General features: G+C 35.2%; 1 protein-coding gene across 1 annotated transcript in view; it reads right to left on the bottom strand.

Moving 5' to 3' along the window:
* PTPN12 (protein tyrosine phosphatase non-receptor type 12) overlaps positions 1 to 13,914 on the bottom strand; it is a 75,303-nt gene that overhangs the window by 26,077 nt on the left and 35,312 nt on the right. The window contains exons 3-11 of the mRNA XM_084304673.1: positions 13,004 to 13,080; positions 11,909 to 12,004; positions 11,073 to 11,111; positions 10,233 to 10,304; positions 6,273 to 6,332; positions 2,447 to 2,589; positions 1,054 to 1,120; positions 317 to 394; positions 137 to 235 (exon numbers count right to left, since the gene is read on the bottom strand). Coding sequence (XP_084160799.1) covers positions 137 to 235; positions 317 to 394; positions 1,054 to 1,120; positions 2,447 to 2,589; positions 6,273 to 6,332; positions 10,233 to 10,304; positions 11,073 to 11,111; positions 11,909 to 12,004; positions 13,004 to 13,080 — 731 coding nt within the window. The remainder of the gene's footprint in view (positions 1 to 136; positions 236 to 316; positions 395 to 1,053; positions 1,121 to 2,446; positions 2,590 to 6,272; positions 6,333 to 10,232; positions 10,305 to 11,072; positions 11,112 to 11,908; positions 12,005 to 13,003; positions 13,081 to 13,914) is intronic.

The raw sequence follows: 13,914 nt of genomic DNA, 5'->3' as shown, positions 1-13,914 counted from the left end.
AAACACTTGTAGTCCAAGTTCTGCATCTTCCCTAGTGCAATTGAACACAATCTTAAAAATTCAACTTTACAGCAAAAACTGTTATCAGAATCTAACAGCTACAACTAATTGAAACGCATATGGGAAAGATACATACCACTCCATCTGCAATCTTCCAGTCTGCACAACTTTCGTATTTTTGCAGCTGCTTTTCAAACAGTTGTGCTATGGCTCGATGGACAAGTTCATACTGCTCCTAGAGTAGGTCATGAGATAAAAATTAGTGCATGAGATCTTTAAAAGAACGATGGTATGAAAGATCCATTTCAAACTGTACCTTTGTCTGCACTGCAGAATGCCTTTGCGTCCTCATTTCCTGTATTAAATTAAATACATTGAATTCTTCAGGTATTTTCTGAAATACAGAAGGAAGTCAATGATATTGACAATTATTTGTAAGAACAGCAACACTTTAGGCTGTCTATCAGCTTTTGCATGTCTGAGTTATGTAGGTGTGGACAATCTGTTCTCTGGACTTCGAAGCTATTTAGAATTCTTTTTGAAGAACAATTCTTCTCCAGAATTGGTTTTAAACATTTGTTTTAGACCAGATAAGAACACTTAAAGAATTTTGAGAATGAGACATCCAATTTATATTGATGGCAAGTGGGATTAATAAGGCACTTGAACAATAATGATGTTGCATAACCTAGAAATCCCAGTATTTTTGTTTATCCCTATACATTTGAAATCTTGAGACTTCAGAAGCTACAAGATTAACCAGAGACGTTGAAAAGGTTCAATTCAGAGTCACTTTATATTGAAATATATTCAAACAGTATGATTCTACAACTACTTTTCTGTAAGATAAAAACTTACTGTCAAAACAAAGTAAGTTCACACAAAAGCAAAAATGATGAAAGATGAAACTAAATATCCAATCTGTTGTAAGATTTTTGGAATGTTTTGAAACATTGCACAATTTTAGTACGTTTGGGAGCTCATCACTGTTATGAAATGATAGAATGTCACAAAATTTCTTTTTTTTTTTTTTTTTTTTAAAAGATTCCTTACCCCAGCTTTAAGCAAATTCCATGTATAATCTATGGCACAGATGGCTCCTGTTCTTCCACACCCTGCACTACGAACACAAACAGTTTGTTATGTTAGAAGTTGCTCTAAACGGTTGAAAAGACACTACAATTTTTATGTTTCCAGAGTCCACATGGAAAAGAAAATTAAATCCCTTGACTATTATTTTAAGCTTGCTCAGTGTATCACAATAACACTAAAATCAAACATGTAGCAGTGCAAAATAGAACATTAGTTTTTAATGTAAGTTTTTCACAGCAATCAGAACCACAATCATGGAAGATGTTTCCATGTTGACATTTTTAATGCTCACATTATTCCTAGTTACCACTACATCAAAAGTAGGGATTCTGTAAAAGTATAAGAACAACACATTCACAGAGTCCCCACATTTTTCTGATTCAGAATCGTATCTAGTTTTAGATAAAAAGCAGAAAATAAGCAAGTTACAAAAAATGACAGCTAACAATCACATTTATTCTTTATAATGGAATGAATGCATCTATATTACAGATAAAGTTGTAATGATGTATTTTTGTTGGATTAGAATTATATGGTTGTAAAGTTTTACTAACATTCAAGAAAAACAGGACGAAGTGAAATGTATCTCAGTATTAAAGAAGTTCCTTTTGGGTTTAGACTCCAGTTACTTATAATGTCAAATTAAAACACCATGCAGTAGATTTCTACATTTGTAGAGAACAACCAAGTTATAAAGAGTAAATAAGCCTCCAACAATTGATTATTATCTGGCTTACTAATTTAAATTCAGTTTTTCCCACATATCATACATTAACTTTTGCTGTTTAAAAAAAAAAGAAAAGGTTCAAATATCACAATCAAAAACTTCCCAGAGAACTTATCATCACCTTGCCAAAACATTTTTATGGCAGGTTAGTTTCAGCAGTATTTCTGCTAGCCAAATTTCAAGTCAAGGATGAAATTGCTGCTTGGAAGCAAAGGCTTGCCATTCAGAAGCTAAAGTGTGGTGATTAGTCTGCACCTGCTCTGTAGCCTACCATATTGCAAAAGGAGCCTTTGATAAATGTTTCCATGTTGAAATATATATGTTCCTCCATATATGACCTGCAATAATCTTTATAGTTTGTCCTAATGATGATTTAAATGTCTTAAGAACCACAAAACTACTTCCTTTTCAAAGAGTAATTCTCTCATGACAGGTATTGTGTCTTCAGCTGAAACAATCAAATTTTATTGTGGCATGAATTTTTCAGGCCATGAGGACTATATTGTTTTGAGCTACGTTCTGACATGAGCAAACATTCCTTCTTAGAAAACGAAAACTAGTGCAACTCATACCAGAATTCTAAATTTAAAAAAGTATATAAGCTTTAAAAATAAATGTACTTGATACCTGCAGTGTATACAAATTGGTACATCTTCATGTTCCTGGTATTCTCTCATCAAGCTGATCATGTCCAGAATAGAATCAAAAGATGATGGGACATCATGGTCAGGCCAGTTAACATAATGAAACTGATAGACACTACGAGTCTCCTAAGGGAGATAGAGGGAGAAATGTGTAAATAATAAATATTTGAGAGGCTTTTACGAAATAAGTACTTCTGTGAGGCTCCTTACTTTGTTTGGTTAGCTTGGACAATCAAAGCTGTTTATTGTATGAAAATACTGTATGCAGTTGGCCTTCTGGGCTGAAAGCACACACTGCTGCCTCATGTCGAGCCTTTTGTCCACCAGAACCCCAAACTCTCTCTCTGCAGGGCTGCTCTCAGTGAGTTCATCTCCCAGTTTGTACTCATGTCTGGGATTGCTCCAACCCAGGTGCAGCACCCTGCACTTGGCCTTGTTGAACATCACGAGATTCACACTGGCTCACTTCAAGCTTATCCAAGTCCCTTTGGATGGCATCTCGCCATCCCATTGTACCAACTGCACCACTCATCAGCTTGTTGTCACCTGCAAACATGCTGAGGGTGCACTCGATCCCATGGATTTTAGACAACACTGGTCTTAAGATGGACCTTTTAGGGACAGCACTCATCACCAGCCTCCACCTGGATATGGATTCTGGTCTTGCAGAAGCCCAGGTAGATGACATTGGTTGCTCTTCCCTTGACAACTGATGCAACCGTTCCATCACAGAAGGCCACCAGATTGGTCAGGCAGGATTTGCCCTTGGTGAAGCCGTGCTGTCTGGCTCCGATCACCTCCTTGTCCTGCACGTGCCGTAACATCTCTTCCAGGTGGATCAGTTCCATTGCTTTCCCAGGCACAGAGGCAAGTGATGTTCACTGGGCTGTAAGTTTCCCAGGTCCTCCTTTCTACTCTTTTTAAAAATAGGAGTGATGTTTCCCTTTTTCCAGTCACTGGGGACATGGCCTGACTGGCAGGACTTTTCAAACATGATAGAGAGAGTCTTGGCAACTCCATCAGCCAGTTCCTGCAAGACCTTGGGATGCATGGCATCAGGCCCCATAGACTTGTACCTGTTTAATTCCTTCAGGTGGTCTCAAACCTGCTTTTCACTTACAGTGGGAGGGACTTTGCTCGCCCAGCCACTGCCCAGAGGCTCAGGAAGCCTGAATGGCAGGGAAGACTGAGAGAAAGTTGTTGAGTACCTCAGCCTTTGTGTCTGTTGATACTGTTTGTCTCCTCTCGCCTATCGGGGGGTGTACATTCCATGGCTTTTCTTTTCTGTCACTCAGAAGAAAATCCCCTTCCTCTACTGCACTTATTTTAAAGTAAACTTGTGGGTCTGTGAGCACATAAACTTATCTTACACCTGAAACAGCTACTTTGGACACTATCAAACCAGTGAAAACACCATAGCTAGTAAAATCAAAAGAAAACCCAGTCTAAGAAAATAAATTTATATAGAAATGCAACTGATTATGCAAAGCCAATGACATCAGCAGGGAAGAAGAAAAATTACAGCTTCCTACTATGGTTCATCAAGAACTTCCAGTTAATTACATTTAAAGAGACTGATTTTTCACATCTGCAGAACTGTCAGAAACAACTCTGAAGAACCTTCATAGTCCTTTTTTATTGTAACTTTAAGAAAGAACCTGGTGTTTTAATTTAAAATAATCTTTAGGTTTCAAGCTGTTTTTCCTCATAGGAATTGGAATAACTTATATGCTAACTTACGTAGTTATAACCTTTTCTATTTTTTACCCTCCATGTAGCGTTTTGAATGCTACTCCATTGAAAAGTTTACAGAAGGGACTTGTCTTGTCTCTTATTCTAGAAAACTGGAAAGTGATCTTAAGAGGATATTTGTACCACAAACACATATTTTCCTCCCTAGTTCAAGCCTATATTTAGAATTCTTCAAGATAAGATGAAAAGTCGACAATTCACTGCCCATCTATGCAGCATAGATCTGTTTCTAACAGGAAGATAAAACCTCACAGAAATACTGAAACAAATTTACTAGGTAAGTTTGAAGAAAGATCATTTTATCAGCTGCTGAGGTTGAACATCAATGTATCTCGTTAAGCCCTACATTACTCCTTAAAAGAAAGTAAACTCTGGGCTCTGGGCTAAGACCAAAAACATGTTAAAACTAAGTAAAAGCTGCAGTTTTCATGTAACACAGGCATCCCATGAAATTGTAGAAGTCAAATTGTAGGAGAATATGTTTTGCATTTACAGTATATGCAAGCAAACTATAAGAAAAGCTACAGTTTCTGAAGTAGCCAGTTCTCATAAAGTTCAAGTATTAAAAATAACTTAGGTTCTGCTTTGGGGTTTTTAAAAACAGAACTGAAAAGAAATTAAGTGCACCATTTCAGTAAATGTTACAAAAACCACAGTTGTTACGCAGACAATTGCTGCTATAAAAGGTTTCATAGCATGGTCAGTTTTGAGCATTCAGGAAACACTACAAGATGAACTGCTTAAATTCATGTCTTGCTACAAACACCTAGGAAGCTGCAGTTAACACAAATTCATGCTAAACACCACTTAATAATGAAGTGGTTTTCACAACTGTTGTGATCTGTCATTGACACGGAACAAAGTACTGCTAAAGAAAATAAGCCCAACTGAAACTAACTTGTAATAAGCAATTTCTTATTACAGGATGCCAATCAAGATGACAGGTATCCTTTAAAGCAGACTGTCAACCTTTGTGGTTTTGCAGGAGAGCTCTTCATTTATTTTTTACTGGCTTACTTTTCAGAAAAATGAACTGCCACCCCAAATTTGGCATTTAAGTTCATTCGCTCTTAACCCTTATAGGAGAATGCAAGTGCTCTTATTTCACTGAACAGATAAATCCTATATACAATCAACACACTTGATACTTAGCTTTATCCAGTCAGTTTCATGATTTACAGCAGTTCTTTGAGACACAAGATTTTAACCAAGATGAATGAACTATTTTTTTCTATAAAGAGACTAATTATAACTATGCTCAACTGCCAGCAAATACTGTATGTGAATTGGCTTACCAAACATGCATTCTTGAAGATAAAACTCTTCAGAAGTCCTGAGCTCTCTTTTAAAAGTACATTTCTATCTTAACCCTTGGATATAACTACACACCACTCTCCTGTTTCCCTTGCAGAAGTTTACCAAGCAGGAAGATAACGTAACTTAACTTGCAAGAACATATTGTATGTTCAGAAATATTTGAACTCCATAGAGCAGAGTACTTTTTTTTTTTTTTTAAAGAGAAAGAAAACTTGAAAAAATCATGACATTGTCCTTGCTTTATTTTTATTTGTCAGTACAAACGTATTAATGGGCATCAGAAATATCCTTTAACATTGTAAAACCCTCTGGACAATAAATACAAGTTTATGGGATGAATTCTAACAAATACTTACACTTTACCCAAGAAGTTGACTAAAAGGAAACAGTTTCTTTTGACAAGTCTGATTTAGTTTGTAGTCATGTTTTCAGCTTGTGTAACAAGTAAAATTCTGCAAGGTTCACAGCAGCTTTCTAGTTAACACACGCTATTAAAGATTATATTACTTTGACTAACCAAGAACATACATCAGAGGAAAAAAAACAGTTTCACTATGCTTTTCTTATATACTAGACTTTCAACATCACCTCTACGCTGATGATTTACATACACAACCAGCACCTAAAAAAGTAAGGAGATTTGATCAGTTCCCTCCATTGTATGATTTTTAAGAACTTTTGACCAATCATTAAATCAAAGTTGAAAAGTGAGAAAGATGAAATTTTTTTCACATACTTACATTTTGAAATTCAAGTAATAATGTCCTAATGAAGTAATCTGTTCTTGCTTGCTCAGCTTCCTAAATAAGAGAAAACAATAATGAATGGATAAAGAGATGGATATGAAGCATGCAGTAAAATAACTAAGATTCAAATTCAGTTTGTTTTTTTTTTTTCTTTATTTATTTACTGTTTGCATATCTATGATTTTCCCAGAAAGGGACGATCAATGTTAACTCTAAAACAGCAACAGCATAGCTTGCTGTACACAAGACACTTGTGAAAGATTTTGCTTTTATTTAAAATAAAAATGGGTGTTTTCTAAGTGAATACGCTGCACCTGAAACAAAGTCCTTGTAATAGTATTTCAAAGCACTACTTCTGCTTTATTTCTCCATGCATTAATTCATTAACAGTTTTCCTCCCACAGCCATCCTTTTCCAACACTTCTGTTGTATCAGCTTCAGCCTTTTATCACTCTGTCCTTTCACATCCACTTTCACTCCACCCCACCTTGGTTATTTTCAGCTAGGGGTGCATGTTAATGGATCATTATAATTATCTTGATTGTGACCAAAAAACATAACTTCTAGGCTCCTAGGATTTTCAAATCCACCTTTGGAACACCAAAGAAGGTTTATACTGCACCTGTCAAGCAATATTATTGTACTTGAAATATCAGTAAGAGCACTAACCGAAGGTGCCTTAGAAAACTTACATGCTCCAGCTTTCCACAGTGAATTTAAGAGACTGCATGTGTGTCTTAAGTTCTTTTCTCATAGTGGGAATTTTCCATGTTCCATCAAGAAAATAGTTGCACTACCTTGTAGGAGATACTGCATATCTAGCAGCAATGGAGCCCACGTACACCACCACTGCACCAAATGGTAACGCATCCTCAGCTACAGCTCAGAAGTCCGTTATGATGTACACTTGATCCTTTTCACAAATACTTGTCGGGTATGTGACTATCACCCACTAGATCCAGGAAAGGAACCCTCCTCCCCCCCAATGGTTTTAAAATCAATTTAGGTAGAAAAATCAATTTTAAATCAATTTGAGGTAGAAAAAAGCTACTCAGAAGCTTTATGGACTAAAATTTTTAGATACATGCTTTCCCAAGAAGATCAACTTGAAGTATACTTAGTTCTTGGTAGACTACTTCAAGGCAGAATTAATAACAACTTGATAAGGTGGCATGTTAGCTCTAACTGAGCTTTTTAAAGTATATCAACTAGAAAATAGCAGCAACTCTGTTCCAAACAGATAACTTGAAGCTATGGAGAATTAAGAACAGTCTGGCAATCCATGTAGGGGTTTTCAGTTCCACTGTTTCAGAAGCTCCAGGGAATACTGAATCACTAGCTCCTGAGTAAATCCTCCAGCTTTAAAGAGAGCTTTTATAACAGTTAAGGCCATTTTTAAGGTGTAGTTTCACAACTGTTCAGAGATCCAGATCACCAAGTTGTTCTCTCCTTCCCTGTACTCACAGTGGTACATATCTGATCCCACAATTTTTCCAGTACTGGGAACTACCTTAGCAGAAAGGTGATCCAGGAACTTTTGACCTGCGTATTTTTACTGCTGTAAACTGGTGTAGCTAAAAAAGCTAACCAGAGTGTCAGAGAAATACCAATTTAATAGAAGGGACACCAGTGTCATACAGAAGAAACAGAGAATAATGTGAAGTGCTGCCTGTGGAGATTAATGAAAGCAAATGAGCTGACATAACAGCTTTAAAATACACTACTGAATCTCAATGGATTTAAGTGCCACAAAGTATTTAAATAGCTAAGAAGGGTATTATGTTGCTCTAGTAACATTAGACTAGTATTATGTTCAGGCTGTTCTACTGATCTGTAAGGATAGCAATAACAACAGAAGATGTCAAAGACTTGTTGTCTAAGTCAGCCTCAGGTTAAGAAGATAACTATACACTTATACGTTCTGAAAATTCTGTAGCAATCCTGGAAATTACAAGCAGCAAGCACCTTCAGACTTGTTAACTTACCAGTAAGATCAAAATTATCCATATGACATCAGTAGGATACAATGAAAGGGAACCACAACAGCATTTTGAGACAAAAATCCTGTCCTGCCTATTTCTTACAGTTCTTCTTTGAAGCAAGAAATGAAATAAAAATCATTCCATCATCAAAAGAACTATCAGTACTCAGCTTTACCTTTAGGTTGTGATCAAGTTGCTGTGTGTTGTTGTGTGACCAGAGCTGTTAGAAAACTAAACCCTTATGGTATAAAATGGGAAACTTATCTTCCAGACTAGATAAGTATAGGAATAGGTTAAGTGCTGGAATGTGAGAGAATCTACACATTTGAAATTAGTAATCAGAAAACTGGGAAATGTGATATAAAGAAGCTAAATAGGTGTCATTCACTATTTGTCATAACTTAAACTATGAAGGACCTGATTAAACTACCAGATGGGAAGATTAAAAATAAGGACACCAGAAAGCGTGTCCACAATGATGTGAATATCAGAAAGAACAGGTGACAAAAAAAAATCCCATATGAAAAAGTTCGTCAAATTCATGGTCTACTATATTATAAAAATAATGATAACCCAGATAATCCCAATTAAAAAGTCCTTGCTAGAAAGCTGGCAACAAGTACAAGGAGAAGAATCATCCTACACACAGTTTATTTTCTCCTCTACTGTTAAAGACGTTGTGAAAGACTGGATGGACCCTGGCATCATATGGAAGCAAAATCTTGATGTGATCACAACTCCAAGAGCCAGAATTGGGACAAAATTGGCTGCAAACATATTTAAAGCAAGAAAGACCATACATAAACGGGCATGTATGAAGTCAAACAGATACTATTCCACATCCAAGGAACACTGATCTTAAACTCCCAAATTTATTTTTTGTGACTAGGCTCCCATATACCTTATTTACACTCATGTTCTGAATATCTCACAAGCAACAAAGTGAACGTCTGCTATGTAAGTGGTCCCCTTTTGTGAAGTGATAATTATATCTTGATTTCTTTTACTATACAACTTCTTCTAGATATGATAGGTAATTGCAAAGATGCACTGGGGTTTCAGAAATTGTACTCTTGTGCAATCTGAGACGACAAGGTGCCAAAAGAATGATTGCTTTCAATTCCCTGTTGTGCTTAGTGTAGGAGTTATCCACAGGCCCTCTTTCTGCATATTTAATCTCTCAGAAATCCTTAAGTTATCATTTATAAGCTAGTATCAAAACTAGGTGTTCTAGCAGTTATGCTTAGAGATCAGAACTGTTGAAAACACCGATGCAACATGCAATGGAAACATGCATACTTTCATCTTTCTGGATTTATAGCTTAAGTAGTTCACCTTGGGAATTCTCCAGGAAAAGCTTCAGACCTCCTTAACGATACTCATTTTTGTTTTGCTTCGAAGAGCAACAACGGTAGCAAAGGAAATATTTTTAGATATATCCATTACCAACAGAAGTAAAAAAAACAAAAAAACAAAACAAAACAAAAAAAAAAAACAAACAAAAAAACATAACAACTATAGTTTCCATTTTCTCTATTCATGCTACTTAACTTCATGTACCTTAAAGAAAATAAACTATTCCAGTATTGCTTTCATTTCTCATGCACATCCAGAATGCACAAGTGCTAATGGAGAGAAACACCTGCATGACTATTATCTAAATTCTTGAGCATGGTACAGACATTCAAAACTACACGATTTAAATCTAAAGAAATGACACAAGAAACAAAACCAGTGCACGTACGTTACCCGCTTTTTATTTTAAATTATGGAGCATCCAAAAAAAACCACAAAGCTTACAGGGACACATCACTTTCCATGGATTTCTTTTGAGATTCTTGGTTTAAAGTTTGGTACTGAATAACTAAAGAAGTATTTGTTTGTAATACAAGGCTGATACAAGTTGAATAGCTATTTTAAGCTATGGAAGCATTAAATCCTTCAAAGTTATTTTACAAAGCTTTATACTTACACATGAAACACGAAATGGTCCAAAAGTTACTGCTGCTTCTCCATACAATGGCCAGTAGCGTTCACATTTTTTCTGTAAAAACAAAAAATTCTAATTTAGTTAACGTGTAATATTGAAAGATGATTAACAGCAGAAAAAGCAGATGATGATAATCTCTAATGCTTTATTTTCTTGCCTATTCGGTGCTTCCTAATATGTGGCTACCGGTGCCTGGTGATTAAGTGGTAGCTAAACTTCTTTTAAGATATTAACATGTCCTTTCTTTTGGTATCCAAAACAAACAAAACTGCACAAAAAAAACAAAGCAGGACATGAACTTCATGACTACCTACATATGTGCAAGTATGCGTCATACAGTGGGAAGCTACAAAAGCAAATCTAGTGTTTCTGTAAGTTCAGAGTTAACAATTCTGGACCACATTTTTTTCCTTCTCAGTCTTAAGAATACAACAGAGACTTAAGAAGATAGATTGTTTTTGCAGCTGTATCAATTGACAGGAAATTCTGAAGGACTCAGGATTTTGATAGTTGGCCTACATTCCAGTAAGGGCAGGACTTTTATCCTAAGTAACATGTCCACAAACCGACAACTAGTTCAGTTCTTTATACAAAAATGTAATGTATATTGCACTGATAGAACTTCCAGATAATAATATAACACTACGAACAGAACAAGGAAGACCAGTCATATTATTTGTTTTGCACAGAAATATAAGGGCATATATTCTAATTTAGTCTGGCAGATGACTTTTATAGCTATGGATTTCACACGGTTTCATGGATATTGGCATATTGCCCTACATGGGCAACGCTCACTTATGTTCATATTAGCATACTTACCCTTCCCATTTCAAATTCTCGACAGGCCATTACAATTATCTGAAAAGAAAAAAAACATTTGACATTATCTAGCTTTGGATCAAGTAAATTCACAAACACTTTACTGCTTGCTTCTAACTGAGAAGACACAGGTACACTTCAAACTATTGAAGAGACTAATTAATAGTATCTTCTTACATGCAGATGTATATTCTTTTAATTCTAAAATAGTATCCAAGTTCTATCCCATACAAAATAATCCACAACACTAGTACTATAAAATACAATAAATAATACAATAAAAAGCACCAAAAGATATGCTGTTTGTTACAGTAATAAGTAACTACATCTTACATGTCAGGTAAAACAAAAAAAAATAATTGCAGAAATTAGGCAAGTCCATATTGAATAATACTTGGAAGTTAACTCCTGACAGTAACTATTTGAAGAGATGTAGAAAACATAAACCAACAAGTAACCCAAAATTAACAAAACTAGAAAGGCAGGCTTTTGTTTTCAAATGCTGCTTCTACATCTGATATTGATAGTCCACCCTAAGTCAGAGCTGTAAGGTCTTGTAAAGGACAAACATAATCAAGTACTGACCTATTAATAAAAATGCATAATTTCACATACACTTAAATTATTACACTTTATTTACATTTTTAAATTCAATAATGACATACAGAATGCTATTTAAGCTACAAAATTCAGATCTGGGATGAACTACTGCTAAAAAATTGACTAAATCACCATCAGTATTCTTGATAATAGCTAGCTCAGACAAAAAGAAATACACAATCCCTGTACCATGAAATGGAGTAATACACAATTTTTGTTTTTAATTAGGTACTTACGGCAACATTGTATTCCCATATCATCCTCCAAAAGTCTATTACTGTATTTGCTAATGGTCCCTGGGTAGCAACATATGCTTTCGGCCCATGTACTCCCTAAAATTGCACAAAGGAACAATAAATGTTTAAAAGAAAACTTATCAACACTAAATGAGAAGTTTTCATTTACAATTATATAAAATTAGATCTTGTTGGATCCAACAGGAAGGGTGAATATGAAATATGAATCCCATTTACATTAGCAGGTATTTTGCTGGTGATTTCAAGTGGGTCTAAGATAACAGATACTGTGCTGGGAGAGATTGCAGCAGAAACCATTAAGCTAATAATTTCTCTGTGTTTCAATTCTGAACATTCTCTTTAAGTTCTCATTACTTATTACACATTTAATGATCAAAATTTGATTATTTCTGTCAAAGCAAACTCCATGAAAAAATAAGAAATACCATATTTAAAAGAAAAATAAAGATTTTTGTATATAAAACTTGAACTGAAGACATTTATGTTTAACTTTGCAAGCTAAATATTCAAGAAACAAGATTTACAAGAACACCTGTTTCTGAATTAGCATTACTGTTACAAACAGCATCAGAATAAGTCTACAGAGAAAGGCCAGGAAATTCACCATGTAAAACTGAAGTCTAAAAGTTTTTTAGCCAAATTCTGGCTTGGTTTTAAGAATGTTAGGTACAATTCCATTGCCACACTTCTGCAATAAACAGCAAGAAGTACATACTAGCAAACAAATTGTCAAATGCCTCATTTAGGATCTCTTAAAACAGCTTCCCAAAATCTGGAATTTTTAATGATATCAACTGTTAAAACAATCATATTTAACTTTGCTGAGGTAAAATGTTCCAATTTGGTTGACTGTGACTTTAAAGTATTTCATATTATACTTAAACTTAGAGCAATATTAGAACCTAAATTGCTTTATAAAATGGCATTAGGTTTGTAAATTTATTCAAGCCATAGTGAAAGAAAATTTTTCCTCGTGGCTTTGAATTCTCATCTCAGACTATAACATTAAAACTACACTGATCTGAAATAAAAGCTTAGAACAACTTTTAAAGCTGTTAAGATAATAATACATACCTTAATAAAGTTTGCATTAATGTAGTCTGAATCTTGGGGAGGAGTTTTTAAAGTCAGTTTAACCCGGCTATGATCGACTAAAAGAAAAATATAGATGTTAATTAAAAATGTGAACATTTAAAGCAGTATGTAACAGCAAATATACAGTGTATATATGAAGTGTATAGGACAAATTAAGCATTAAAAATATTTCCCAAAGTCATATAAGCAAGTAATGTTCCTCAAAAAGTAAGTCATAGAAGCAAGTCAGTCAGTTACTGAAATGAACTATTACCCAGCTCAGGTAGGGATAAGCAGAATGCTCCTACTACTACGTGCTTCTATTGCTCAAATTTACAGAGTACCAATTACTGGAATCCAAGTGTGATTCATTACAAAGAGGCAAAATTAAATTTATCCGAAGCAGGCAAAATGACAGTTACACAATATTACCGCAGGCTACGATAGTCAGAATTAAAGGAAAGCTTACACTGCATTCAGAAAGCAGAAAGAGTCAAACCGCTGCATAGCTTAAGCAGTGGGCAAGTCTCAGTGTCTCCGCCAAGGAGGAGCCCATCAACTATAACAACACGAAACGTGCACTGTGGTTTATCGCTTTGGCCCTAGTCTGGGCACTTTGCTGAAGCACAGAACATGCCCCTGTTAAACAAGCAGCAGTTGATTCCCTCACTTAGAGAGCTTGGACTTAACAAATTTCTACCTTGATCATCAGTGAATGTCTCAAAAAAAAAAAAAAAAAAAAAAAAAAAAAAAGTTTCCTATAAGAACAACAGATCTCCGGAGATCCTCAGCAATCTTTAAGAAATAGTTGATATTTGTTGACAGAACACACTGAGCCTCTTGGAATTCTTTTCAGCGATGAAAGAATCAGTGCATCTTCATACAGAAACAACTCAATGCTTCTTACTAAT

The sequence above is a fragment of the Netta rufina genome, assembly GCF_964035555.1.
Source record: "Netta rufina genome assembly, chromosome: 1".
NCBI classification, from domain to species: domain Eukaryota; kingdom Metazoa; phylum Chordata; class Aves; order Anseriformes; family Anatidae; genus Netta; species Netta rufina.
Note: the sequence above shows the minus strand (reverse complement) of the source record. Positions and strands in the feature narration are given on the sequence as shown.